The 26,890-nt window shown below is 36.4% G+C and overlaps 1 protein-coding gene across 1 annotated transcript; it reads right to left on the bottom strand.

The window, feature by feature from the left end:
• LOC117334317 (aldehyde dehydrogenase, mitochondrial-like) lies at positions 1-26,890 on the bottom strand. Its single transcript, XM_033893847.1, has 14 exons — positions 26,673-26,890; positions 21,395-21,499; positions 15,704-15,844; positions 14,319-14,398; positions 12,825-12,874; positions 12,566-12,627; positions 8,642-8,770; positions 8,028-8,141; positions 6,991-7,093; positions 6,042-6,226; positions 3,278-3,442; positions 2,507-2,664; positions 1,589-1,703; positions 1-891 (listed from the first exon to the last, which is right to left on the bottom strand). Exons 1-14 carry the CDS (start codon positions 26,790-26,792, stop codon positions 859-861), a joined length of 1,560 nt encoding a protein of 519 aa, XP_033749738.1. The 5' UTR covers positions 26,793-26,890; the 3' UTR covers positions 1-858.

The following is a 26,890-nucleotide window of genomic DNA, read 5'->3' as shown; positions in this document are numbered from 1 at the left end:
CTATATTCAGATTGTGTTTATTTCCAATAAAATTTCAGAGAGAAATTGATTAGGACTTTTGTGTAGACACTACAAATTGTAGGTACAGCAAAACAGATTATCGGGTGATCCAATCCCTCATAAACCTGGGTAGATATCCAGGTTTTACAACCCTTTGGTAATTAATGCAACCATCATTTACATGATTGATAAATTACTTAAGGGTGGAATTAACAAGCTATGGCAGAAGACATTTCTAACATAACACTTAATGAAAATTCAATTCAACAAGACCACTCTATTAACTAATACTATATCTGTACAATGATTCATATACTTTCTAATTGGTACAATAACTTCATTTAAAGAGTAATTAACTAATTCTAGTTAAAAGATTCATTATATACATCAAATGCCCAGTAATTTGAAAATATACATCAGAATTTCATATACAATGTCTTTGTTAATTTTATCTCCATGTAAATGAATTTTCTGAAATGTTATTTCAAATGATAGAGTTTTTTCAAAAATGCAATGTGTAGTATAACAAGAGCTTTGTCTTTTAAGACAAATCCATAGCATAGATAGGTCTACTACTAATTCGAGTTTCTTCGACACTGATTATACGGATTAACAATGATTTGTACATGTGTAGCGATTTCTCCAACAACTTGAATCTATACTTAAATAATATCAAATATATGGTAAAAATCTAAATGTCATTCACATGTACACATTTGGGTTGCACCAAACAGCCTTTGTAAAACCATCAGTCTCTCGGGATGGCGTTTGTCTGATATACCAGCACAATGAAAACATTATAGGAACATTAAAAGCACTATCAGAGTAATTCATCGCCGCTTGTTTCAGCTTCACGATTTACGAATTCTTCTTTGGGACTTTGATACATACCTGAAAATACATTAAAAAGACTTTTCAATAAGCTTCAAGAGGACTACCTATATTCTGTAGTGTTTTCAGAACTGAAAAAAAAGTCCTTATAAGTAATGGTTAAACTTTGTCTATACAACATAAATAAAGTGTAATTTCTAGTCTTAATGCAAGAATTCACTGTGGAACAAGAGGACAAATGGGAATCATCATCATCATCATCATCATCATCATCATGTGATTTTAAATGCAGGTCAAGGTCATGTTTGGTAGCTCCCAATCATAGCATGCTATTTGCCCACTGATTTTGTTATTGAGAAATCATTTATATGGAAAGGTTGACGCAGGAAAGAAAGACTACAGAAGCCACACCAGGGCATGAGCTCACTTTTGGCTGGTGAACTAAATTTTTAGATAATCATTAATTAATATTTAATATAATCACATGTCCAAAAGACATAGATATACTGAAGACATGGGATAAAGTAATCATATTTTGTGTTTCCCAGCTTTGAGCTGAAGATTATAATTACCAGCCATATGTATTAGCTTTCTTTACGGTATTAACAGTCGTATGTATTAGCATTCTTTATTACTGAACTGCAAGCAGTACTGAATTTATTGTGATAAAACCATCATCAAAATTAACCATCTGCAATTTCAAAATCTGTGATGTGCATTTTATTTTGTTTTGTTTTTGGTGAGTGGTGCGACTTACAGCTTTAGTCTCTGTGTAAGCCTCTAGTCCATACTCTCCAAGCTCACGGCCATTACCAGACATCTTGTAGCCACCAAAAGGTTGGGCCGCATCAAAGATATCAAAACAATTCACCCTGAAATTCAAAGCAATATGTAAGCATAATATTTGACAGTCTAAACGCTTGATGCTATCTCATGATATTACAACATCTCAATTACAATGACATTTGCGACTTTAAAATTCCTAGGACAAACTCATTGTTGGAATTTGGGAAGTTAGCAACTAATATTTGATAGGTTGGTGAGAGAGATTTAGGATTGATATTTGGAAGATTTGAGAGATGAGGAGATCTAGGATTGATATTAGGGAGGTTGGCAAGAGATTTAGGATTGATATTTGGGAAGTTGGTGAGAGCAGGTCTAGCATTGATGTTTGAGATGTTCATGAGAGAGATTTAGGATTAATATTTGGGAGGTTGGCAAGAGAAGATCTAGGATTGATATTTGGGAGGTTGGTGAAAGGAGATCTGGAATAGGTATTTGAAAGGTTGGTGACAGAGATCTAGGATTAATATTTGAGAGGTTGGTGACAGAGATCTAGGATTGATATTTCAGAGGTTGGTGAGAGCAGATCTAGGATTAATATTTGGGAGGTTGGTGACAGAGATCTAGGATTAATATTTGGGTGGTTGGTGACAGAGATCGAGGATTAATATTTGGGAGGTTAGTGAAAGGAGATCTGGAATAGGTATTTGAAAGGTTGGTGAGAGCAGATCTAGGATTGATATTTGGGTGGTTGGTGACGGAGATCTAGGATTAATATTTGAGAGGTTGGTGAGAGCAGGTCTAGGATTGATATTTGAGAGGTTGGTGAGAGCAGATCTAGGATTAGTATTTGGGAGGTTGGTGGGAGAGAGGTTTATAACAACAGTATTACCAGACAGAGCCAGCCCGAAGACTGTTGGCCAGATACAAGGCATTATCAAGATCCCGGGTGTGGACAGCAGCGGCCAGACCATAAATTGTGTCATGTGACCTTTCAATCAGCTCCTCCATTGTCTTAAACTTCATGATCTGCATCACAGGTCCGAAAATCTGACAAAATAATAAAGTAGAAACATCTGATTAAGTGACTGCGAGTCATTTTATCTCAATGGTGAGGTCAGAAGAAATCTTTATCTGATTCTGAATACTGCAAGCCTTCAATACCTGTTTTCTATGTATTTCACATTCCTGCTGTTTGCAGGAGTATTGAATCTATGAACTAATTCAAAATAGACATGACCTTGTTTTTCGTTGAAGGAAATGATAAATCTGAACTGAAAGTACAGAATAAAATACATATTTTTCACAGAAATTATGAAATGGCAATTTTAGAAACTTTTACCATATTTGACCTAATAAGGGCACTGCATGTGTGCTTAAAAATTACAAAAGGGGTGCTTTATGAAACCACATACAGAGAAAAAGTTTGGTGGAAATAAATATTGTTTCCTATACATACCATTATGTAGTGAAAAAATGTTAGAGACTTTGATTAAAAGTCTGAAGATATTATTGGCAGATCAGTGCGGTAAGGAACTTTTTGTGCTTCAATTAGCTGCACCCATTCTCTTTCTTGAAAAAAGGTGGGGGTGCGAAAATTTGGGCAGGTGCCATTATTTAGGTCAAATACGGTAAAGAGAAGACAACTGCAGATGTATCAAACCTCTTCTTTGGCAATCCTCATGTTGTCCTGGACGTCGGTGAAGACAGTTGGCTCTATGAAGTAACCCTTGTCACCAACACGGTTCCCTCCAGCTGCAAGCTTAGCTCCCTCTTGTTTTCCACTGTCGATGAGAGCCAGGATTTTCTCCATCTGTTCCTTGTCAACCTATCACAGACAACATTCATTGTAATCTCTTAGTACACATGTCACAAAGGTCACATGGATGGTGAAAATTGGCTCTGTATTGTTTAATATCCTATCAACAGGTAAGACCACTTAAAGATGGCTTTCCCCGATTATCCCCATTAGATTCAGGTACTAGTGATGCCTCAGTTTTACTTTCAGAATCGATAAACGGAAACTCGAACTGAAGGTTGTTGATATATTTAAATCGCCTGTAAACAACCAAACAAGAGGCCCAGGGGCCTTAACGGTCATCTGACTCTAAATTAAAGACCCTTATAATATTGTAGTATGCATTCTCTGTAGCAGGTTTAGTGGCACTGTTGGCCATGGCAGCCATCTTGGATTTCTGACTCACCCAATAAATAACAACACTTGGCCAGAACCATCTCAAGATCATTTCTGGTAAGTTAGAGCTGAATCCCACAGGTGGAATTTGAGAAGAAGTTTGAAATACGTGTTGTTCAGGAAAAACATGATTGCGCAATCATGTTACAAAATGGTCGCCGTGGCTGCCATTTCAAAGTTTTAACGAAGCCGAAAAATAACAACACTTTGTTGGCTCCCCTTCCTTAACCTCCTCACCAATTTCCAGCTCAATCGCACCAGTGGAACTGGAGAAGAAGTTTAAAATGTGTTTTTCAAGATGGCTGCCATGACGGCCATCTTGGATTTCTGACTGACCTGATAAATAACAAAACTTGGCCAGGAACATCTCAGGATCATTTCTGGTAAGTTAGAGCTGAATCCCACTGATGGAATTTGAGGAGAAGTTTGAAATAGGTGTTGTTCAGAAGAACCATGATTGCGCAATCATGTTACAAAATGGCTGCCGTGGCTGCCATGTCAAAGTTTTTACGAAGCCGAAAAATAACAACACTTTATTGGCTCTCCTTCCTTAACATCCTCACCAATTTCCAGCTCAATCGCACCAGTTGAACTGGAGAAGAAGTTAAAAAAGTGTTTTTCAAGATGGTTGTCATGGTGGCCATCTTGGAATTCTGATCGACCTGAAAAATAACAACACTTCCTCAGGACCATCCCAGGATCATTTCTGGTAAGTTAGAGCTGAATCCCACTGATGGAATTTGAGAAGAAGTTTGAAATAGGTGTTGTTCTGAAGAACCATGATTGCGCAATCATGTTACAAAATGGCTGCCGTGGCTGCCATGTCAAAGTTTTTACGAAGCCGAAAAATAACAACACTTTATTGGCTCTCCCTCCTTAACATCCTCACCAATTTCCAGCTCAATCGCACCAATTGAACTGGAGAAGAAGTTTAAAATGTGTTTTTCAAGATGGTTGCCATGGTGGCCATCTTGGATTTCTGACCGACCTGAAAAATAACAACACTTCCTCAGGACCATCCCAGGAACATTTCAGGCAGGTTTCAGCTCAATCTCACCAGTGGAACTTGAGAAGAAGTTTCAAATGTGTTTTCAAAATGGCGGCCATGGCGGCCATCTTGGATTTCAGAGTGATCCAAAAAATAACAACACTTGGTCAGGACCAACCCAGCATCATTTCAGGCAAGTTTCAGCTCAATCCCACTGGTGAAACTTGAGAAGAAGTTTGAAATGTGAAAAGTTTACGCACGGCGGACGGCGGACGGCGCACGGCGCACGACGATGGACGAAACATGATGACTATAGGTCATCCTGACCCTTCGGGTCAGATGACCTAATTATATAAATGTATCTGTAAAATATAATATCAACTACATCTTGGCAACATTACAAATTTAAAATATGCAAAATTTACAATTGATTTCCTTTTTTTCAACTGATTTTTTTATTGTCTTTGATCGTCGGCCCACCACTGTCAAGATATGTCAGTAAAACCACAAATATTCAATTATTTCTTGCATGACATTAATTAGTGCAAATAATATTGGGATAAAAATCTGTCCTTTTGGAATCATGATGTACTTGAAACCAGGTATAAATGATTATGTTGTAGAGTACAAAATTGAATATAACAAGGACTGATGATGGAGTAGAGATATCATAAAAGGGACTAGTCTTTTTAAAGGATTTAATAGAGATAATCAATGGGAAAATAAACAGCTTGGATACAATACTATGCTTTTTTAAAACATAAATACTTTGGCGAAAAAAGTTTTTAGAAAATAATTGAATTTTTCCTGACATTATCAGACTACATTTGTACCTGTAATCACTCTCACACTACCTGTAATCACTCTCACACTACCTGTAATCACTCTCACACTACCTATAATCACTCTCACACTACCTGTAATCACTCTCACACTACCTGTAATCACTCTCACACTACCTGTAATCACTCTCACACTACCTGTAATCACTCTCACACTACCTGTAATCACTCTCACACTACCTGTAATCACTCTCACACTACCTATAATCACTCTCACACTACCTGTAATCACCTCATACTACCTGTAATCACTCTCACACTACCTGTAATCATTCTCACACTACCTGTAATCACTCTCACACTACCTGTAATCACTCTCACACTACCTGTAATCACTCTCACACTACCTGTAATCACTCTCACACTACCTGTAATCACTCTCACACAATACATTATCAGTTACCTGGGGACCTTGCTCGTTGGCAGAATCAAAGGGGTTTCCCACAGTGCGCTTATTTGCCCTCTCAACGCTTCGCTCCACAAATTCATCATACACACTTTCCTGTACAAACGTCCTGGACCCGGCACAGCAGCACTGACCCTGGTTGAAAAACAGGGCGAAGTGGGAATTCTCTACTGCCTGGACCACTGAAAAGGACACAAGTAAATCTGAACTACCTTGTTTAAAACATTGACTGTGTCAATTCACTGGGTGGTAGGTGGAATGGTGCAGTGATAATACACTAAACCATCACCTTAAAAACTATTGTAAAATAAGTTTATAAGTTTATTCTATATAAAGATGAGATTTGTGCTAGAAACTCTTATCATGCTGGATTTAAGCCTGGAAACAATCCCAACAACTGTTAACAAGAGGTGCAATGGGCCTGTATCGCTCATCTGCTTCCAATGTTGATCTAGGTCATACTGTACATGCAGATGCTAAGCTGATTACAACTTTATCAAAATAGGTTCAGTCATTTAAATTTTGTAGCCTGCCATTACAACATATATGTACTACAGGCCCAATATAAGGTCTCCAGGTCTGATGGTTATTGAAAAGTTGTTGTTGCTGTGACCTTGAAAGTAGGTCAAGGTCACATTTTGTAGACAAACTTGGTAGTCCTTCATCCCAGCATACTACAGGCCCAATATGGGGTCTCTAAGCATTTTGATTATTGAGAAGGAGCTTATGAATGGAAAAGTTGACACTGGAATATTATTTCTTCAGATACTTTATTAATACTGGAGGTTATAATCAATCCAATCAATATTATGGCATGTCTACCATCCATGTACAAGGCATCTTATAATGCTATCATCAATTTGTCTTATTACATTTTTACCTCGACAAGATTCACATACATGTATTAGGTTTAGCCTGTTGATATATTTGTAAGAGTTCTACTTACTGTCAGCATCAGCTAGGACGATGTTAGGGCTTTTGCCTCCCAGTTCCAAAGTGACTCTCTTCAGGTTACTACGGGCTGCCATGACAGGTATTAGTTGTCCTACCTAAAACCATTATATAAAGGTCGTGAAGGAATTGTCAGGTTCAAAGGTCACGAAGGAAATGTCAGGTTTAAAGGTCACGAAGGAAATGTCAGGTTCAAAGGTCATGAAGGAAATGTCAGGTTCAAAGGTCACGAAGGAAATATAAGGTTCAAACCATATCACTGTAAATCACTTATATTTCACATGGAATTTATTTTCAGGTTGATATGTGAGGAGAGTCGATCATGAATTCAAGATCTACATAATTATTTGTACGAAAATAACACCTATATCAAACTATCGGTTACCGATAAAGGAGTCTTTCAGAATCAATGACTCTATATATAATAGTTCATTATTTTAAGTCATTTCTTAGATCAGCGTTAGTGAATGTCTGAAAAGGTAAATGCCCAAAATAAAGCATTCACAGAAGATAATTGATTCACAGTTCCAAGATCATGAGGAATTACAAAGTTGAAAACATATTACAAAGGTATACCATGGAAATATTAGGTTAAAAACATATTTAACAAAAGTTAAATACCCGACACAAAATTGTGTCTTTCTCAAAAATATGACCTGGCATTAAAATACTGACAGATAAACTGCAGCTAATACATGTACATGTATATGATAAAACCAGTAAAAGCAAATAATATCAAATGCACTGATCAGAGGTACTCTGGTCATCTCATATACAGTGTTCAATATGACCTTGATTTACATTTAGCTGAAGATGTTGTTCTAGATCAAGAAGAAATAATATGCTAAGTTAATCTGTGGACTGAAACTTTAAGTGGTGAAAGTCATTAGACCTTGAACTTCTAGTCGACCCAGTTAATAGAATTTGTGGACTGAACCTTAGTGGTGAAAGTCAATAGACCTCGTACCTCTAGTCGACCCAGTTAATAGAATTTGTGGACTGAAACTAAGTGGTGAAAGACCTCAAACTTACCTCTGTTGAGCCGGTAAAGGCCACTTTGTCCACATCCATGTGCTCAGCAATGGCAGCACCAGCTGTGGGTCCATATCCAGGGACGATGTTGATGACACCAGGAGGAAATCCAGCCTACAAGAGTTGTTGATTAGGTGTGACAACGCCAGATTCGAGACTAACAGAATTGATTAGGTGTGACAATGCCAGATTCTAGACTAACAGAATTGATTAGGTCTGACAACGCCAGATTCTAGACTAACAGAATTGATTAGGTGTGACAACGCCAGATTCGAGACTAACAGAATTGATTAGGTGTGACATCGCCAGATTCTAGACTAACAGAATTGATTAGGTGTGACAACGCCAGATTCGAGACTCACAGAATTGATTAGGTGTGACAACGCCAGATTCGAGACTCACAGAATCAACTAATTTCTGTCAAAATGATCTCAAATCTTCCCTCTACATATATGGTTAAGGAACACATGCAAAGGAAAAGTTTGCGAAAATAAACCCCACATGTGTAAAGTTTACCTCGAAATTTAAACCCCAGCAAAATGTACATTTACAGTAACTTAACTCCTTTGATATAAGTTATAATTACACACGAAGAAGGAAATTTGAAGTGTTACCTCCTTGGCAAGCTGTGCTATGTAGAGGGCAGTGAGTGGTGTTTGTTCAGCAACTTTCATCACCACAGTGTTTCCCATGGACAGGGCGGGACCTAACTTCCATGCCTGCATCAGGAGGGGGAAGTTCCACTGCAACATAAAATTATACATCTGTGTAATACAACCTAGAACACTGACAAGTTTTGTTATCACCCCTATCCTATAATGTCCTATAATTCTGGTACCACTGTTTCACTGGTACCTTGTAAGTAGAGCAGTTCTGATGTGCCCAGGAATATTACTGTGGAAACTATGATTACTTTTTGACACCAACAATGCAAGAGCCACAATAAATTGTAAATTTATGTTGAAGTTCATTTTTGTTTATCATCAGATTAAATTATATTCAGTGACACCATAAATATAGGTCACTCAATCTAAGGATCTTGACATCACTATAAACACACAGATAGACAAACATCACTATACCCACACAGATGGACAGACATCACTATACACACAGATGGACAGACATCACTATACACACACAGATGGACAGACATCACTATATACCCACACAGATGGACAGACATCACTATATACCCACAAAGATGGACAGACATAACTATATACCCACACAGATGGACAGACATCACTATATACCCACACAGATGGACAGACATCACTATATACCCACACAGATGGACAGACATCACTATGTATACCCACACAGATGGACAGACATCACTATAACCCACACAGATGGACAGACATCACTATATACCCACACAGATGGACAGACATCACTATATACCCACACAGATGGACAGACATCACTATATACCCACACAGATGGACAGACATCACTATATACCCACACAGATGGACAGACATCACTATATACCCACACAGATGGACAGACATCACTATATACCCACACAGATGGACAGACATCACTATGTATACCCACACAGATGGACAGACATCACTATATACCCACACAGATGGACAGACATCACTATGTATACCCACACAGATGGACAGACATCACTATAACCCACACAGATGGACAGACATCACTATATACCCACACAGATGGACAGACATCACTATATACCCACACAGATGGACAGACATCACTATATACCCACACAGATGGACAGACATCACTATATACCCACACAGATGGACAGACATCACTATATACCCACACAGATGGACAGACATCACTATATACCCACACAGATGGACAGACATCACTATGTATACCCACACAGATGGACAGACATCACTATATACCCACACAGATGGACAGACATCACTATGTATACCCACACAGATGGACAGACATCACTATAACCCACACAGATGGACAGACATCACTATATACCCACACAGATGGACAGACATCACTATATACCCACACAGATGGACAGACATCACTATAACCCACACAGATGGACAGACATCACTATATACCCACACAGATGGACAGACATCACTATATACCCACACAGATGGACAGACATCACTATATACCCACACAGATGGACAGACATCACTATATACCCACACAGATGGACAGACATCACTATGTATACCCACACAGATGGATAGACATCACTATATACCCACACAGATGGACAGACATCACTATATACCCACACAGATGGACAGACATCACTGTAACCCACACAGATGGACAGACATCACTATATACCCACACAGATGGACAGACATCACTATATACCCACACAGATGGACAGACATCACTATATACCCACCCAGATGGACAGACATCACTATATACCCACACAGATGGACAGACATCACTATATATACCCACACAGATGGACAGACATCACTATATACCCACACAGATAGACAGTCATCACTATATACCCACACAGATGGACAGACATCACTGTAACCCACACAGATGGACAGACATCACTATATACCCACACAGATGGACAGACATCACTATATACCCACACAGATGGACAGACATCACTATGTATACCCACACAGATGGACAGACATCACTATATACCCACACAGATGGACAGACATCACTGTAACCCACACAGATGGACAGACATCACTATATACCCACACAGATGGACAGACATCACTATATACCCACACAGATGGACAGACATCACTATGTATACCCACACAGATGGACAGACATCACTATGTATACCCACACAGATCGATAGACATTACGTATTACCCTGAATGGCGCCCCAACCTCATTTTGTTGTGCATGTAAACATGTCTAGACATATCTTCCTGGTTTCCCAGGTTTTAATGATATGTCATTTTACACCTGTTTATCAACTTCGTCTACAATATCTGCATGACTGAACACATAATACATGTAACATGCTTTAACACTATATTTTTAGGCAAATGGGTACATACAAAAATTACATAATAACAAATCATTCATGTGTGTTAAATACACAATTTTAATGTATATGAAAGTCTATTGCTGTACAATTAGTGGTAAACAGCTGCTGTAGGACTTAATAATGTTACCTCAACAAATTACTCAGCAATTCATCAGTTTAAGTTTGTAGTCGTGAATATCTCACCCATCTTCAGGACAATTAAACACACACAAAGCAAACACAGTCTCTTATTACCTTCCATGTCAAAACACACAGAATATCTCACTCACCAGGAAAAAACACACACAGAATCTCTCACTCACCAAGACAAAACACACACAGAATCTCTCACCGGCCAGGACAAAACACACACAGAATCTCCCACCCACCAGGAGAAAACACACACAGAATATCTCACTCACCAGGACAAGACACACACACTATCTCTCACCCTTCAGGACAAAACACACAGAATCTCCCACCCACCAGGACAAAACACACACAGAATCTCTCACTCACCATGACAAAACACACACACAATCTCTCACTCACCAGGACAAAATACACACACAATCTCTAACCCACCAAGACAAAACACACACACAATCTCTCACTCACCAAGATAAAACACACACACAATCTCTCACTCACTAGGACAAAACACACACAGAATATCTCACTCACCGGGACAAAACATACACAATCTCTCACTCACCAAGATAAAAACACACACAGAATCTCTCACTTACCGGGACAAAACACACACAATCTCTCACTCACCAAGACAAAACACATACAGAATCTCCCACTCACCAGGACAAAGCACACACACAGAATCTCCCACTCACCAGGACAAAGCACACAGAATCTCTAACCCACCAGGACAAAACACGCACAGAATCTCTCACCCACCAAGACAAAACACACACAGAATCTCTCACCCACCAAGACAAAACACACACAATCTCTCACTCACCAAGACAAAACACACAGAGAATCTCTCACTCACCAGGACAAAAACACGCAGAATCTCTCACTCACCAGGACAAAATACACACAGAATCTCTCACTCACCAGGACAAAATACACACAGAATCTCTAACCCACCAGGACAAAATACACACACAGAATCTCCCACCCACCAGGACAAAACACACACACAATCTCCCACTCACCAGGACAAAGCACACACAGAATCTATCACTCACCGGGACAAAGCACACACAGAATCTCTCATTCACCAAGACAAAACACACAGAATATCTCACTCACCAGGAAAAAACACACACAGAATCTTTCACTCACCGGGACAAAACACACACAGAATCTCTCACTCACCGGGACAAAACACACAGAATCTCTCACTCACCGGGACAAAACACACACAGAATCTCTCACTCACCAGGACAAAACACATACACAATCACTAACCCTCAAGGACAAAACACACACACTATCTCTCACCCTTCAGGACAAAACACACACACTATCTCTCACCCTTCAGGACATCTCTCATCCTCAAGGACAAAAGAGAGAATATGTTACTTACTGGGATGATCTGTCCACAAACTCCCACAGGCTCATGTCTCGTGTACGAAAAATAGTCACCACCTGTCAATCAAATCTATAGTTTTATTTTTTCTTATATATAAATATACAAATTACAACACATATATTATTTGGATATTATAAAACTATGTATGATAAAGGAAATTGACTGCAGTTCAGAAGACACTCCCCTAATGGTATAACAGAACACGTTGTACAATGTGTTCGAAAAATCTTTTTAGTACATGTCATATACTTACAAATTGGGATAACCTTTCCATGATTTTTATCTGCCCATCCAGCATAGTACCTGTAATGACCAAAGAAGTCTGTTTGAGCTAATTTATCTAGCTGCATTTATAATGTGCAAAATTTAAGATTTTATCAATATTTCATTTTAATTACTCAGTATCATAATAATTCCTTTGATCAGTGAACCTAATAAATCTAAATAGCTACCCAGTTAAACTTATGAAATACCCAGCCAAATTTTGATACCCAGCCAAACTTTGGTACCCAGCCAAACTTTAATACCCACCAACATATAGCAGTTGATTATATTGTGAACTTTAACACTAGAGGGCTAAAATCTAGCAGCTGTGCTAAAGAACTTCAATGCCTAGCCAATATTTAGCATTGCACTTAGTGTCAGAACTTCAATATATAACAAACCAACATTAAGCAGCTGCATCTAGTGAACTTATCAAAACACCAAACCAACATTTAGTAGCTGCATCTAGTGAACTTATTGAAACACCAAACCAGTATTTAGTAGCTGCATGCATCTAGTGAACTTATCAAAACACCAAACCAGTATTTAGTAGCTGCATCTAGTGAACTTATTAAAACACCAAACCAATATTTAGTAGCTGCATCTAATGAACTTATCAAAACACCAAACCAACAATTAGTAGCTGCATCTAGTGAACTTATCAAAACACCAAACCAACATTTAGTAGCTGCATCTAGTGAACTTATTAAAACACCAAACCAATATTTAGTAGCTGCATCTAGTGAACTTATCAAAACACCAAACCAACATTTAGTAGCTGCATCTAATTATAATGAACTTATCAAAACACCAAACCAACAATTAGTAGCTGCATCTAGTGAACTTATCAAAACACCAAACCAACATTTAGTAGCTGCATCTAGTGAACTTATTAAAATACCAAACTAATATATACATATAGTAGCTGCATCTAGTGAACTTATTAAAATACCAAACCAATATTTAGTAACTGCATCTAGTGAACTTATTGAAACACCAAACCAACATTTAGTAACTGCATCTAGTGAACTTATCAAAACACCAAACCAGTATTTAGTAGCTGCATGCATCTAGTGAACTTATTAAAACACCAAACCAATTTTTAGTAGCTGCATCTAGTGAACTTATTAAAATACCAAACCAATATATACATGTAGTAGCTGCATCTAGTGAACTTATTAAAACACCAAACCAACATTTAGTAACTGCATCTAGTGAACTTATTAAAACACCAAACCAACATTTAGTAGCTGCATGCATCTAGTGATCTTATCAAAACACCAAACCAACATTTAGTAACTGCATCTAGTGAACTTATTAAAATACCAAACCTACAATTAGCAGCTTCACCTAGTGAACTTAAATATCAAACCAACATTTAGTAGCTGCACCAACTTAAATACCCAGTTACGGTAATATTTCCTTGTCATTCAGCACTAAATCAGCTTTGATATTTCCAGTTAACACCTAGCTGAAAAGTTACCTGTAGCACTTGATGACCAGTTCCAAGTCCACTGCATAGGAAATGTTGTAGGGTTTGCCATTGTCTAAGGTTTCTAGAGACTACAACAATGTTATATTTCTACAATAATTTCTAGTACAGTCAAATAAAGATTTGTATATACACCATATACTGTATATCCCTGCCACCATCAACAACACATTTATACATAAAACATCCTCAGTGGTTATACCTCTATAATTTAATTTTGCTTGTAACAAGCATTTTCATTGGCTCAAAAAATTATGTTATCATCTCATAACATAAAAAAAATAAACTGTGACGTCAGCGGAGTAATCGTTGTTCACGGGATTTTGTATTTATCGATGCGTTTTTAAATATCTGGAGCAAAATAAACATGTTAAACTTAATGAATATGTTTCTTATCGTTGTTAATTAAATTATAAGGGTTAACTGTAATATTTTTTTTACGTTATTGAGCAATAACACAAAAAACTGGGGTGTACTCTTTTCATAAACCGCGAAGCGAAAGCGGTTTATGAAAAGAGTACACCCCAGTTTTTTGTGTTATTGCTCAATAACGTAAAAAAAATATTACAGTTAACCCGTAAGTAAAGCAAGCTTTTCAAATATGTGAAAAATTCAAAAACATTTTCTCTATTTCCTGCGTCCAGTAATTAAATTAATGTATTAGATAATATATTAATGTTTAACATGCAGCTATCGTGGCATTAAATTTATTCAATTTTTGAGAAAGTAATATCTTGTGTGTATTTTATCACACTCTGTCTTTAAAGAATTTGGATCACACCATTGTTTACAAGTAAGGAGGGATGACAGACTCATTTCATATTGATAGCATTTGTGTATACGAAATATTCATGCTCTGGATGATGTACACATAATGTAATACCTGGAGTTATGTGCTCTGACACAAACCTAGAGACCCTGACCCTAGACTACTTAATATTTACTTATTCATTTATCTATTTATTTCCAATTCTACAGACCCGTGGTTCCACTTACAGAATGAATAACAAATACAACTTAAGTATATAATACCACAGTCAGTTACGCATGTAACACAGACTTATATATACAAGATATTAAGCTAGTGGAAAACAGTATTCTTAAGTCATATTTTGAACATAGCAAGAGACAAATAAAACATATCACAGTCTGGAACAAGCTCATAAGAGTTAAAATTACATTGAATCCTGTTTAAAACACTATACTTTCTAACATTTATGCGACTTCTCAGACAGTAGAACTTAACGGAACAAGATGATTGTAGATTATGACCAGGTACTAAAAGACACATTTGCTCAACTAAATAAGGACAGTCAAATACACTATTTACACATTTGAAAAGAAAAACAGGATCTAAATATGCTCGCTCTACTCACAGCGATGTAGTGACGGTCCCTGTCTATCAAGTCTGCCAGCCTGTTCAGGAGGTGGCCTCTCTGGGCAGCATCCATTGTTCTCCATGGTGAACCTAACCGGAACGCTTCTTTGGCAGCTTTTACAGCAATATCTACGTCAGCCTGTAAGATATAAAATTGAAATTTACAAAAAAATATAAGGACTGCTTTTTTTATTACTAATAACAATGGCAGAACCAGAACCTTGTGAACAGGGTTTTTTTTTTCTTATAGAAACTGTTTTATAATTAAAATCACTTTAATGCAAGCTTGGAAGTAAACTTCGAAGATGTCGGCAAACAACATTATCTGAACAACATGAAAAATGTATCCAAGTCATAATTTTTGGAGACCTAAATATGAGTAGAAATTTGTGACTACATAATACAGGAATATCGGCCTCAAATAAGCGAGACTGGTGAAGGACATAAATATTGGCCTTTTCACTCAATATCACAACAATAGATTACAATAGTTTAAAAAAGTCTGATGTAGAAAAATAATTCATATACAAAAGAAAAAAATATTTTCTCAATTTTTCAATTCATTTTTTAATTTACATGTATACAAAAATTGAATGTTTTACTGAAGTTTTAATAGATATGTCATGTCGCTGCGAAGGTAGCAAGAATATATATGGAACTTATTTTAGCAAACCAATGTCATATTTTTTTTTTTTTTAAATTATAAACACATACAGTACATTGTATATACATTGTATATCAGTCCTGCTTATAATCCAGTCCATATGTTACATTATGCCACTTGGAGCTACTATAATCTGTCAAGGACTTGATATCTTTGTTGGTTGTTTGTAGTACTGTACAGTTTGAACAAGCAAACACTCGACAAATCTTAACTGATTTTACATCATTAAAAAAAAAATTGAATAAAAAAAATCATGAAACGATTAACTTTGAATGTCCTTTGGTAAGTTTTTAGTACAATTGTACAAAAATTTAAAATAAAAAAAATGTATTCTAAAAAGAATTATGAAATGATTAACTTTGAATGTCCTTGGTAAGTTTTTAGTACAATTGTACAAAAATTTAAAATAAAAAAAATGTATTCTAAAAAGAATTATAACCTTCATTTACTATATCTTCATGTACTTTAATTTTATCTTTTGGTCCTATAGAGGATCAACTGAAAAATAGAGCCGTAATGAAATTGGTAATAGATATTTTAGGACACAATCCATTAAAGATGATTATAAATCTTGATTTTCATCTCAGATGAGCAATATTTAAATACATTATGAAATCGTATACACCTGGCATAAAAATCTTGTATCAGTGTATATACAATAGAATAACTGTAGTTCTTTAAAATGTAAAAGTACAATAACGATATCAATTACAGTATAACTACCGTGTAATGGTGACACGCTATAGGCCAATGTCAAGCGACTACAAATTCTATTATAAACGACAAAGTGACCTACATTATCATGCATGAGCGAGTCCTAGTGTAAATACCATTGTATAATGATACATTTTCCATGATATAGATTTCCATTTGTTTGACACACATTCAAATATCGTTTAGCAGGGCTAGCCCTGAAATTTCTGAATACATCACTGGAGGTTCAAATATCAAATAATTACAAATCAAATTTATAGACACTGACCGATTTAATGAAAGGATTCCCAAATACACATAAGTCATGAATAGAAACTGAATGACATAGTAAAAAATTTGTTTTCCCTACTGATGGAATGTTGTCATACGATTACATATGTAGGATTAAGAAGGTAAGGAAACCCATATATATTAAACAAACTTTGAAGGGTAACACTAGTTGAAACAGTTCTGAATGTCTAAGAATAATTTACTACATATATATATACAGTGGACCCTCGATAATCCGAACACCTTCGTTCCCAGCCCAAACCGTCCGGATTACGAGTTTTCCGGACTACCGAATTTCGTCTACCAGGTCAAAAAAAATTGTTGTGTAAGAGTTATCTCCCTTGACTCTATACAATACGGGACATTTTAATGACGTTTCATAAACACGTCTAATTGTCAGTCTTTTAAAAAAATAAATATATTTATGTTCTTGATATGATTCTTGTTTTCTTTTATTTTGTAGAAACTAAAAAATAAACAATGTTTTTAAAAGAACATGTGAAGTGAAAGTTGTTTTATTGATAGCGGGAATATGTGACCTACAAACAACACACATGGGTTACGTCCCAGAGGTTCACAAACGAGCAGAAATTACAAACGTTAAATACCTGAAATGAAAGACACTTAACAATGTGACACTTACTGATGTAAATCAGCGGTATCTGACGACTTATTAGTGTGTAATTAACCCGGTTCTTGTGATCACTGCTTAATACGTAAATGTACCATGTGTGTAATTAATAACATGCATCTTTCAATGAGTCGTCATTACACGTAACGGTGTTACAAGCCGATATCCTTGTTTACCCAATACAATTGTTAGTGATGTTAATTACCGATAATAAATTTATTACATGCATTTGTGATTGATTAAGTATCGTATCACATACTGTATGTTAGTGAATTAATTATTGCTAACTACGAAAAAGCACTATGTAAAATAACTATAATAGATATTGTACGTCAAGTTGATCAAAGCAAGACCAGTCTACACTGTAAAACCCTTTAATACTGTAGCATTTAGGTCGATCGTAAAGAAAAGCAATGTACCGTTATAAAAACAGAGCTACAATGTAACACAGGTAAACACCCGGGGCTATGACCTGGCAGCGGTCGCTATGACTACGCAGTGTCAAGCGATAGTCTGTACAGCTGTCGACACGGGTGACTTGCCCGACATTTTTCTCTCCTCGTGGTGAAAAAATCGTCCGGATTATCGGGGGAAATTTACTAATGAAACGTACTTTCCGTTCCCAAAATGGGCTTCCGGAATCGGAAACCGAATTTCCGGACTGGTGAGTACAAATAACGTTACGGAAATCCGTTCCCGTGCTATTCCGTCCGGACTGCGAGTTTTCCGGACTATCGGCGTCCGGATTATCGCGGGTCCACTGTATAAAATAATTTGTCTGTCATATAGTTTAATTAGATTCTGATGTTCTCGATATAAAATCATATCTATTACAGTAAAATATGATATATGATCAATATCTTATAAACATTTCTACCACAATACGGTGTGTTATTCAACTCTCAGACCATCAGTTAATCATTACAGCTGTTGATTAACAATCTGTTTATACCACACGTGGTATAAACTCTGTACGCATTTTGATTGGCTAACACGGTGAACTTTGACCCAAGCTGCAATTGTTATTGACGTCATCAATAATCTAATGACGTCACATCACCGTGTCCCGGACGTCACCGGTACACTTTATTTGCATACGCGAAATTATACTTGGCCACGTTTTCAAGCCGATATTATTGTGGTAGAAACAGGTCACACGACTCGAAATTGTTGGATATGGAATTTATTTCACACGAGTAAGTTATTTTTTAAAAGTTGCAAAAAACACTCGCTAAAGCTTGTGTCTTTTGTAACTTTTAAAAAATAACTTACTCATGTGAAATAAATTCCATATCCAACAACCACTCGTTGTGTAACCTCTATATATATGATGGAGTTTATATTGACATTATCATGTTGATTTGTACTTATACGTTAAATATGTAGAATAATATAGTATTTCAATTGTTAATTTCCATAAAATGTTAATGATATTATGTAAATTACATTAAAATGTTTATGATATTATGTAAATTAGATTTAAATGCTGACAACCTAGACTACATTAAAATGTTGACAACATTAAGTACTTACATTACATCTGTGTTGGTATAGTGACGGTTGATGGCCAATTTAAATGAGTCTGTGTTGGGACAGGAGACAATGTCTGGTGGTATTTTGTTCCACTCTTGTGTAGTTTTTGGAAAAAATGAGGTTTTTTCTAGTCAGGGTTTTTGAATGGTGTATTTAAAAGTAGAGCTGATGACTATGTCTGGAATACCTAGTAAGGGGAACTAGCCTATCGGATTTCATTATGGCGACTTTGTTGTTGACGATATTATACAACATGGTCTGATGAGCATCTCTTCGTCTGTCTGCTAGGGCGCAGTTTCAGGTGGACCAGCATTTCAGACACACTGGATGTGCGGTGATTGTACCGATGTTTGTTCAGGATATAGCGCGCAGCCCTGCATTGGACCATTTCTATTTGGCCTATGTTGGATTGGGTGTGTGGGTCCCATACTGTGCAGGCATACTCTAATGATGGTCGTACTAGTGATTTGTATACCTGTAGTTTGACTGATGTTGAGCCAATTTTGAGATTTCGACCTCAGAAAGCCAAGGGTGGAATTTGCTTTTGAGCAGATGGTATTGACAGGGGAATCCCATTTTATTTTTTTTTCATTATCTTTTTCATTTTTTTTTTTCATTTTTTTTTTTTTCATTTAGATACATTACATAAAAATATTTCAACATTATGTCTATTACATTAAATCCTGATGTACGCAATACTATACATCTATTTCTGAATCGATAAAATATTTAAATGTAATCTATAAGAAATGAGGTATTAACAGGTAGAAATAACAGGTGAGTCTGTCAAATAAAATTAACCAAACCCCGCCACTCCTCCTCCTTTGACGAACACCCCCTTTACCTAGCAGACTTAAATCAGTTTTCCACACATCACCTGCTACAGAATGCTCAACAAATAGCCGCATTATACTGCTGTAGTGGGCTGTGGGGTCTTTATAAATTATCAATAGTAGTCAAAGACCAGCACTTAAGCTCACTGAACGTGATCTTTTTACTTTCTCTAGAAAATGTGTTCAGAGATTAAATACTTCATCTTTTAGATCATTGTACATGTCTAAATATACGATAATATGTGTCCGCATCAGCAGATCACTAAACACCCATCTTCACATCCTGATAAAATATGCTTTTACATTTTAATGGATTAAAATGATTTTTAATTGAAGTTATTCTATTTACTTAAAGCAGAAAATGTCACTTAGACAATTAGTACTAATGTTCATGTTGTTGCTTATATTTTGACAAAAATCTATTGATTTTGAGACAAATTCATCCTGACTGATCAATTTATGTTAGGAAATCATTTTTCCTGTGGTATACATCTATTGAACCGTCTCTGTAGGTGACCATTAATGATGAATGTCACATTAATACTGTCTCTGCATTGTATGGTTCAATGGTCAGTGCAATTAATGTACCTTTGTAAAGGACCTAATGGCTTTTATGACGATTGGTGTAAACTTGTAAGGGACGTACCTAATGGCCTTTGTGACAATTGGTGTAGACGATTGGTGAAAATCTGTTGGGGACCTAATGGCCTTTATGACAATTGGTGTAGATGATTGGTGTAAATCTGTTGGGGACCTAATGGCCTTTATGAAGATTGGTGTAAACTTATTGAGGACCAAATGGCCTTCATGAAGATTGGTGTATTTGTTGGGGACCAAAGGCCTTCATGAAGATTGGTGATAACTTATTGAGGACTTAAATGCCCTTTTTGAGGATTGGTGTAATATTGTTGAGGGCCAAATGGCCTTTATGACGTTTGGTGTAAATACGTTGAGGACGTAATGACCTACACAACAATTTGGTGTACATTGTCACAGACATAAATGACCTCTATACCAATTGGTGTACATATGGCCAATACCTACCTTGTCACCTTCAGCAACCTCACAGATCTGTTCCCCTGTAGCTGGATTGATGGTTGGAAATGTCTTTCCAGATGCAGAGTTTACCCATTCATTGTTGATGAAAAGCTGAAACGATAACAAAGATGACTTACTTAAACATGTATCTAGTATTTCATGTACCTAAGTAAACAAATGTGAGGCACTTTGGCAATATCCTGAAAACTCACACCACTTACAGACGATATGGTACAGTTCACTAGGGAATGCCAGCATACCAATAACTAAGCCCATAGTCTGGTAATGGTGCATAACAGACACCACCAGACTGACATGGACAAAATGGACCCGTCTAGAAATCGAATATGCGCGCTACATCATGAAGCCAGGACAGGAGCTGATCTTAACTATTTGTAATGGACCCGTCTAGAAATCGAATATGCACGCTACATCATGAAGCCAGGACAGGAGCTGATCTTAACTATTTGTTACAAAAATGGTAGAGAGCTAAATATAAATTTACTTATTAATTAGCTCTCATTATCATGGCGTCATGATGTAGCAAAATTCACATGTAAGGGCAAATACCCTGTGATATACAATTGATACCCCAAAATGCACAGAATCACATCAAAGTTTACCAAAAAAGAAACATGCAATTTTTTTTTTAAACTGCATTATTTGAACATTGTTAGAACAGTTGAAAAATAATTGATAAAGATATTTCAAAGCAATAAATTTACTTAAAATCCACTGTATACAGCAAACTCAGGGCGTAACATTTTAAAAATACATTGTACTTTGGTTTATGATCTAATAAACTGATAAGACCTGCATACTCATGTCCCCTCCTGGCCCCAGCCAAAATTGAAAAATAAGTGACCTTCAACTTGACCCAAAATCCCTCCTGAATTTCAAACTTGTCTGATAGCCTTTATCATTGTGTGAGGTAGTTTGATTAAAAATGATAAAAAATCCCTAAAGGAATGTAGCCACTAGAACACTACCAAACTTTAGCATTATATATGTATGACTACAGACGAGGAGGAAATTTAAAGTACCCCCAGTTTCACTGATAGTAGACCAATAAAAACATTTCTGATCCTCCTAACCAAACACAGGAGTAACACAAATACATGAGTAATTGATATGCAGACTTAAATTGGGTTGCACTAAATTTATCACCCAATCTCCTAAAACAAACAAACTCCAGAGTAATATATTACATTATCCTTGACCGGGTAGTCGAAGTATACATTGTACTTGTTGATATAGTCTTCTTTGGACTGGACGGGAGATAAAACTTATACTATCTCAAATTGACCTGAAAATCTTGCTATATATGACTATCCAAGTCTATACCTGTAACCAACAGTTTGTACTATCAGTAGTTTATTAGACATTCTGATCACAGCCCAAGACACAACACGAGGTCAGAATATGTGATGTGTTACACAGGTCTGTTTACACAGTGAAATGCAAACAGCTGTTACTATTTAAGACGAGATTTCTAGATTTGTTGTGAAGGTCAACAACCAGAATGATGCCTGAAAACATTAACCTCATTTTTTTTTTCAAGGGAGAATGAAGCTCAACAGTTTCTGATGCCTGCCTGCCTGTCTGCATAGTTTCATATAATTATTTATTAAAGTGTTTCATTACAACATGTATACATTCAAAACAGCCATACATGTACAATTATTGATTATATATGCATGCATGTTTTTAAAAAGCTATCATAGGAATTTTTACTATTATTCACAATGTTTTTCCTGGGTTATGTCCCAGAAAATCCAATTGACCAAATAGGCCTAGGGAAATGTTTTTATGTAAATCAAAAATTATGTTGAAAATTAGCATGTAATAATTGCTTCATGAGTGTCATGATAACAAGTGTTAAAATGCAGTGTAAATTCTAGATTTCTGTCGGCACACACCAATTTTGACCGATGACTTTCATTTTTTTTTTTTATCTATCGGGGTATTTTGTGGAATATTTGCCATTATTTTTTTTCTGTGTTTTTGGGTAAGGGCTTTTTAATCTATGGAAACAATCTAAAGGTTTTTTTTTTTTCTATTTCTTCTTGGGAAAACAAGGCTAAGTATGCAGAAAAAGATCGTTTACCTTGGTAAGAAAATTTCTGTACACCTAAAAGGTAATTTATCTGATAGAAGATCAAATCAGAGATTTAGCTTGAATATTTACAAAAATAACATATAATTCAATATCAAAAGTAGGTAGGATGAAACAAAAATATAATCCCATTTCAGTTAATAAATATTTACAATCCATTGATCATTCATTTTAAAAGCAAAGTAGGTGAGTTGTTTACAATGTAATTATACTAATACGTACTTGAGCAGTGTTCTTACAATTTCTACTGGTGTATATCAGATAGCATACAGACCAACAGCAGATATTTTTTCAAGAAAATTTAGTTCATTTCACAAGAACAAGACTGTCTGGAAGATTGTAAAGATATTCAGAAAATTACACCTTCATGCATTGAATAACTGCCAGACAATAAAATTATTGTGTCCTATTACACAGCCAACTCTAATATTGTTATTTCAATTTTTGAAGGAGGCTAATATTATATTATTATAAATTAAAGTCATAAACACCCAATAAACATCCAATATAATCCTTTTAAATATAGTTTTGACCCTTAAAATCTTGTACATGTCTATACCTTATAAAGCTTATTAACTACAGTACATGTACCCCCTTTTTTTTAAGCATGCAACACGAATATTGCTTGTTCGGCCTCCTATAGTCCAAAGTTCACAGCGTTTTGGATAAACATTTGTTCAGTATGATTTGTCTTGTTTATATCTGAACCTTGGAGAACCGTTAATCTTAAGTTTGAATGATATCATATGATGATCGCAGTGTCTGGCCACAATATGCTTCGGCTATGATTGATGTTAATGTACTATCGTACTAACGTACTTAAAAATTAGACAAGTACTATTTTCCTGCCAGTCATTTATCTCTTTTAAGGAACTACATCCGCTTTAGTCTACAGTAAAATATACACATTTTAACAATCTTACATAAAAACAACTGTATTCACACAAAATATCTCCCTGAAGAAGCCTGTGAAGGCAGAAAGGCCTTGATGAGGTCTTCAAATTTTATCATCTTTTTAATATTTCCATTTTCACTGAACTCTTTTTCACATTATCGTTAACATCTGTGTTAAGTATCTTTTTTGATTTTCAAGATTTCTCAGAAACTTCTTGTTTTCAACAATTTATATTTTTTGGTCAACATCATCACTGACAAGTCCTAGAAGGGAAAAACAGATGTATGATGACCCTAACATCACTAACAAGTCCTACAAGGGCAGAACAGCTGTATGAGGACGTCCCTAACATCACTGACAAGTCCTAGAAGGGCAGAACAGCTGTATGAGGACGTCCCTAACATCACTGACAAGTCCTAGAAAGGCAGAACAGCTGTATGATGACCCTAACATCACTGACAAGTCCTAGAAAGGCAGAACAGCTGTATGATGACCCTAACATCACTGACAAGTCCTAGAAAGGCAGAACAGCTGTATGAGGACGTCCCTAACATCACTGACAAGTCCTAGAAGGACAGAACAGCTGTATGAGGACGTCCCTAACATCACTGACAAGTCCTAGAAGGGAAGAACAGATGTATGAGGACGTCCCTAACATCACTGACAAGTCCTAGAAGGGCAGAACAGCTGTATGAGGACGTCCCTAACATCACTGACAAGTCCTAGAAGGGCAGAACAGCTGTATGAGGACGTCCCTAACATCACTGACAAGTCCTAGAAGGGCAGAACAGCTGTATGAGGACGTCCCTAACATCACTGACAAGTCCTAGAAGGGCAGAACAGCTGTATGAGGACGTCCCTAACATCACTAACAAGTCCTAGAAGGGCAGAACAGCTGTATGATATGCAGTTTTATAGTCATTATTGACCAACAAAAGTTGCGAAATTGGAACTGAAACTATTGGTTATGTAAAACTGTATCTATGTTTAATTCAAAATTAAATTAAGGTACAACATTGTTTTCACTTTTGTGTATTTTTGAACAATTTGTAGCAGAACTTGACTGGGCTAAGCACCGGTGGCCAGATAAATGGTTAGAGTGCTTGTCTAAGATATATTGAAGGTCCCAGTGAGCTACAGGTTCAAGTCCCAATCAGGTCTTTACGATTACTTCCTCTCGCTTTAAATAATTAAAGTCTTCGACCCTGAAGACACACACGAGACCCGGGATATATACCACCTTCAATTCCACAGGTATTTAATTGGGCGTCAAAGAGTAACAGAAATGAAAAAATCCAACCACCAGACTTGAACCTGGAACCACGGAATTCTAGTGTGAACTCTTAACTATTTGAGCTATATATCTGGCCACCAGCAATCATTCAGAGACAAGTCCAATCCAGACCAGTTCTGCCACAAATCCTTTGTTGAATACTGCATAATCATGGTAATTAATATAAACTAAATGATCTAATTAATGAATATTTTTGGAATATTTTAATTGTCTTAATGCAATAGGATAATTTTTTTTTATAGCTAACAAATAACCTTGAGTTGCATACAAACTATGATAGCAAGTGGAGGGGCTGTGTTATCAAATTGATATATCAATTTATTGGAGGGGCTGTGTTATCAAATTGATATATCAATTTAGTGGAGGGGCCGTGTTATCAAATTGATATATCAATTTAATGAATCAATGTAAATGAAATTAGCGATGAAATGAGGTCGTGCTTGAAACTCTTTTTCCGTACAATTACATAAAAATTATTAATATGTATTAATTAAAGTTGTAAAATTTAAATTGTATACTTTATGATATTAGAACTTTTAATTAACTGATAAACTGTCCAGTAAAAACAATATACGATTATTAAATCAGGAATATCAAATATTGGCATATATTTAGAGGAAATTTGAGTGATTGGAACAACATTTAGCTAGATATCTCAGAATTGGTACGTCGGGTTGTTACTGCTTGAGTGATATGTTTACAACTGGTGATTCTGCTGTCCGCCGCGTGCAGACAAAAAATGTTGGTACATGTACGTACCCTCCCAGTGCACCATACAATTACAAAATGTACAGGTGTGCACATACACACGTGTGTGAATAGAGCAATACTGTCGTTGTGTAAAGAGTCATAATTCACCAAGCGTCATATTACTGCAACTGTCAGTCTGCCATGTTAAAAAAAAAACATTTTCAAACGTATCTAATGAACAGGGTTCCTGCGGAGAGTAACGAACGAAACTGCAACGTAAATAAGTTACCTTTTCATATTTAATATCTGGTTTCACCAAGGGCTGAGGAAGCGCTGACATGCATGCTCTCTGTGTCTTCAGCAAATTCCAAACTCCCCTGCGAGTGACAAACCTCTGGAGAAGAGCCATTGTGCTTTAGTTGGCCAAAACGTTACGTTCAGTCTGACGAGCTGTGAGGTCACATATATAAGGCAAAGTTCACGAGCGTGCGCAAGGGAGACAAAGCG

The sequence above is a fragment of the Pecten maximus genome, chromosome 9, assembly GCF_902652985.1.
Source record: "Pecten maximus chromosome 9, xPecMax1.1, whole genome shotgun sequence".
Taxonomy (NCBI): Eukaryota; Metazoa; Mollusca; class Bivalvia; order Pectinida; family Pectinidae; genus Pecten; species Pecten maximus.
The sequence above is the reverse complement of the archived record's forward strand: the minus strand, read 5'-3'. Positions and strand labels throughout refer to the sequence as shown.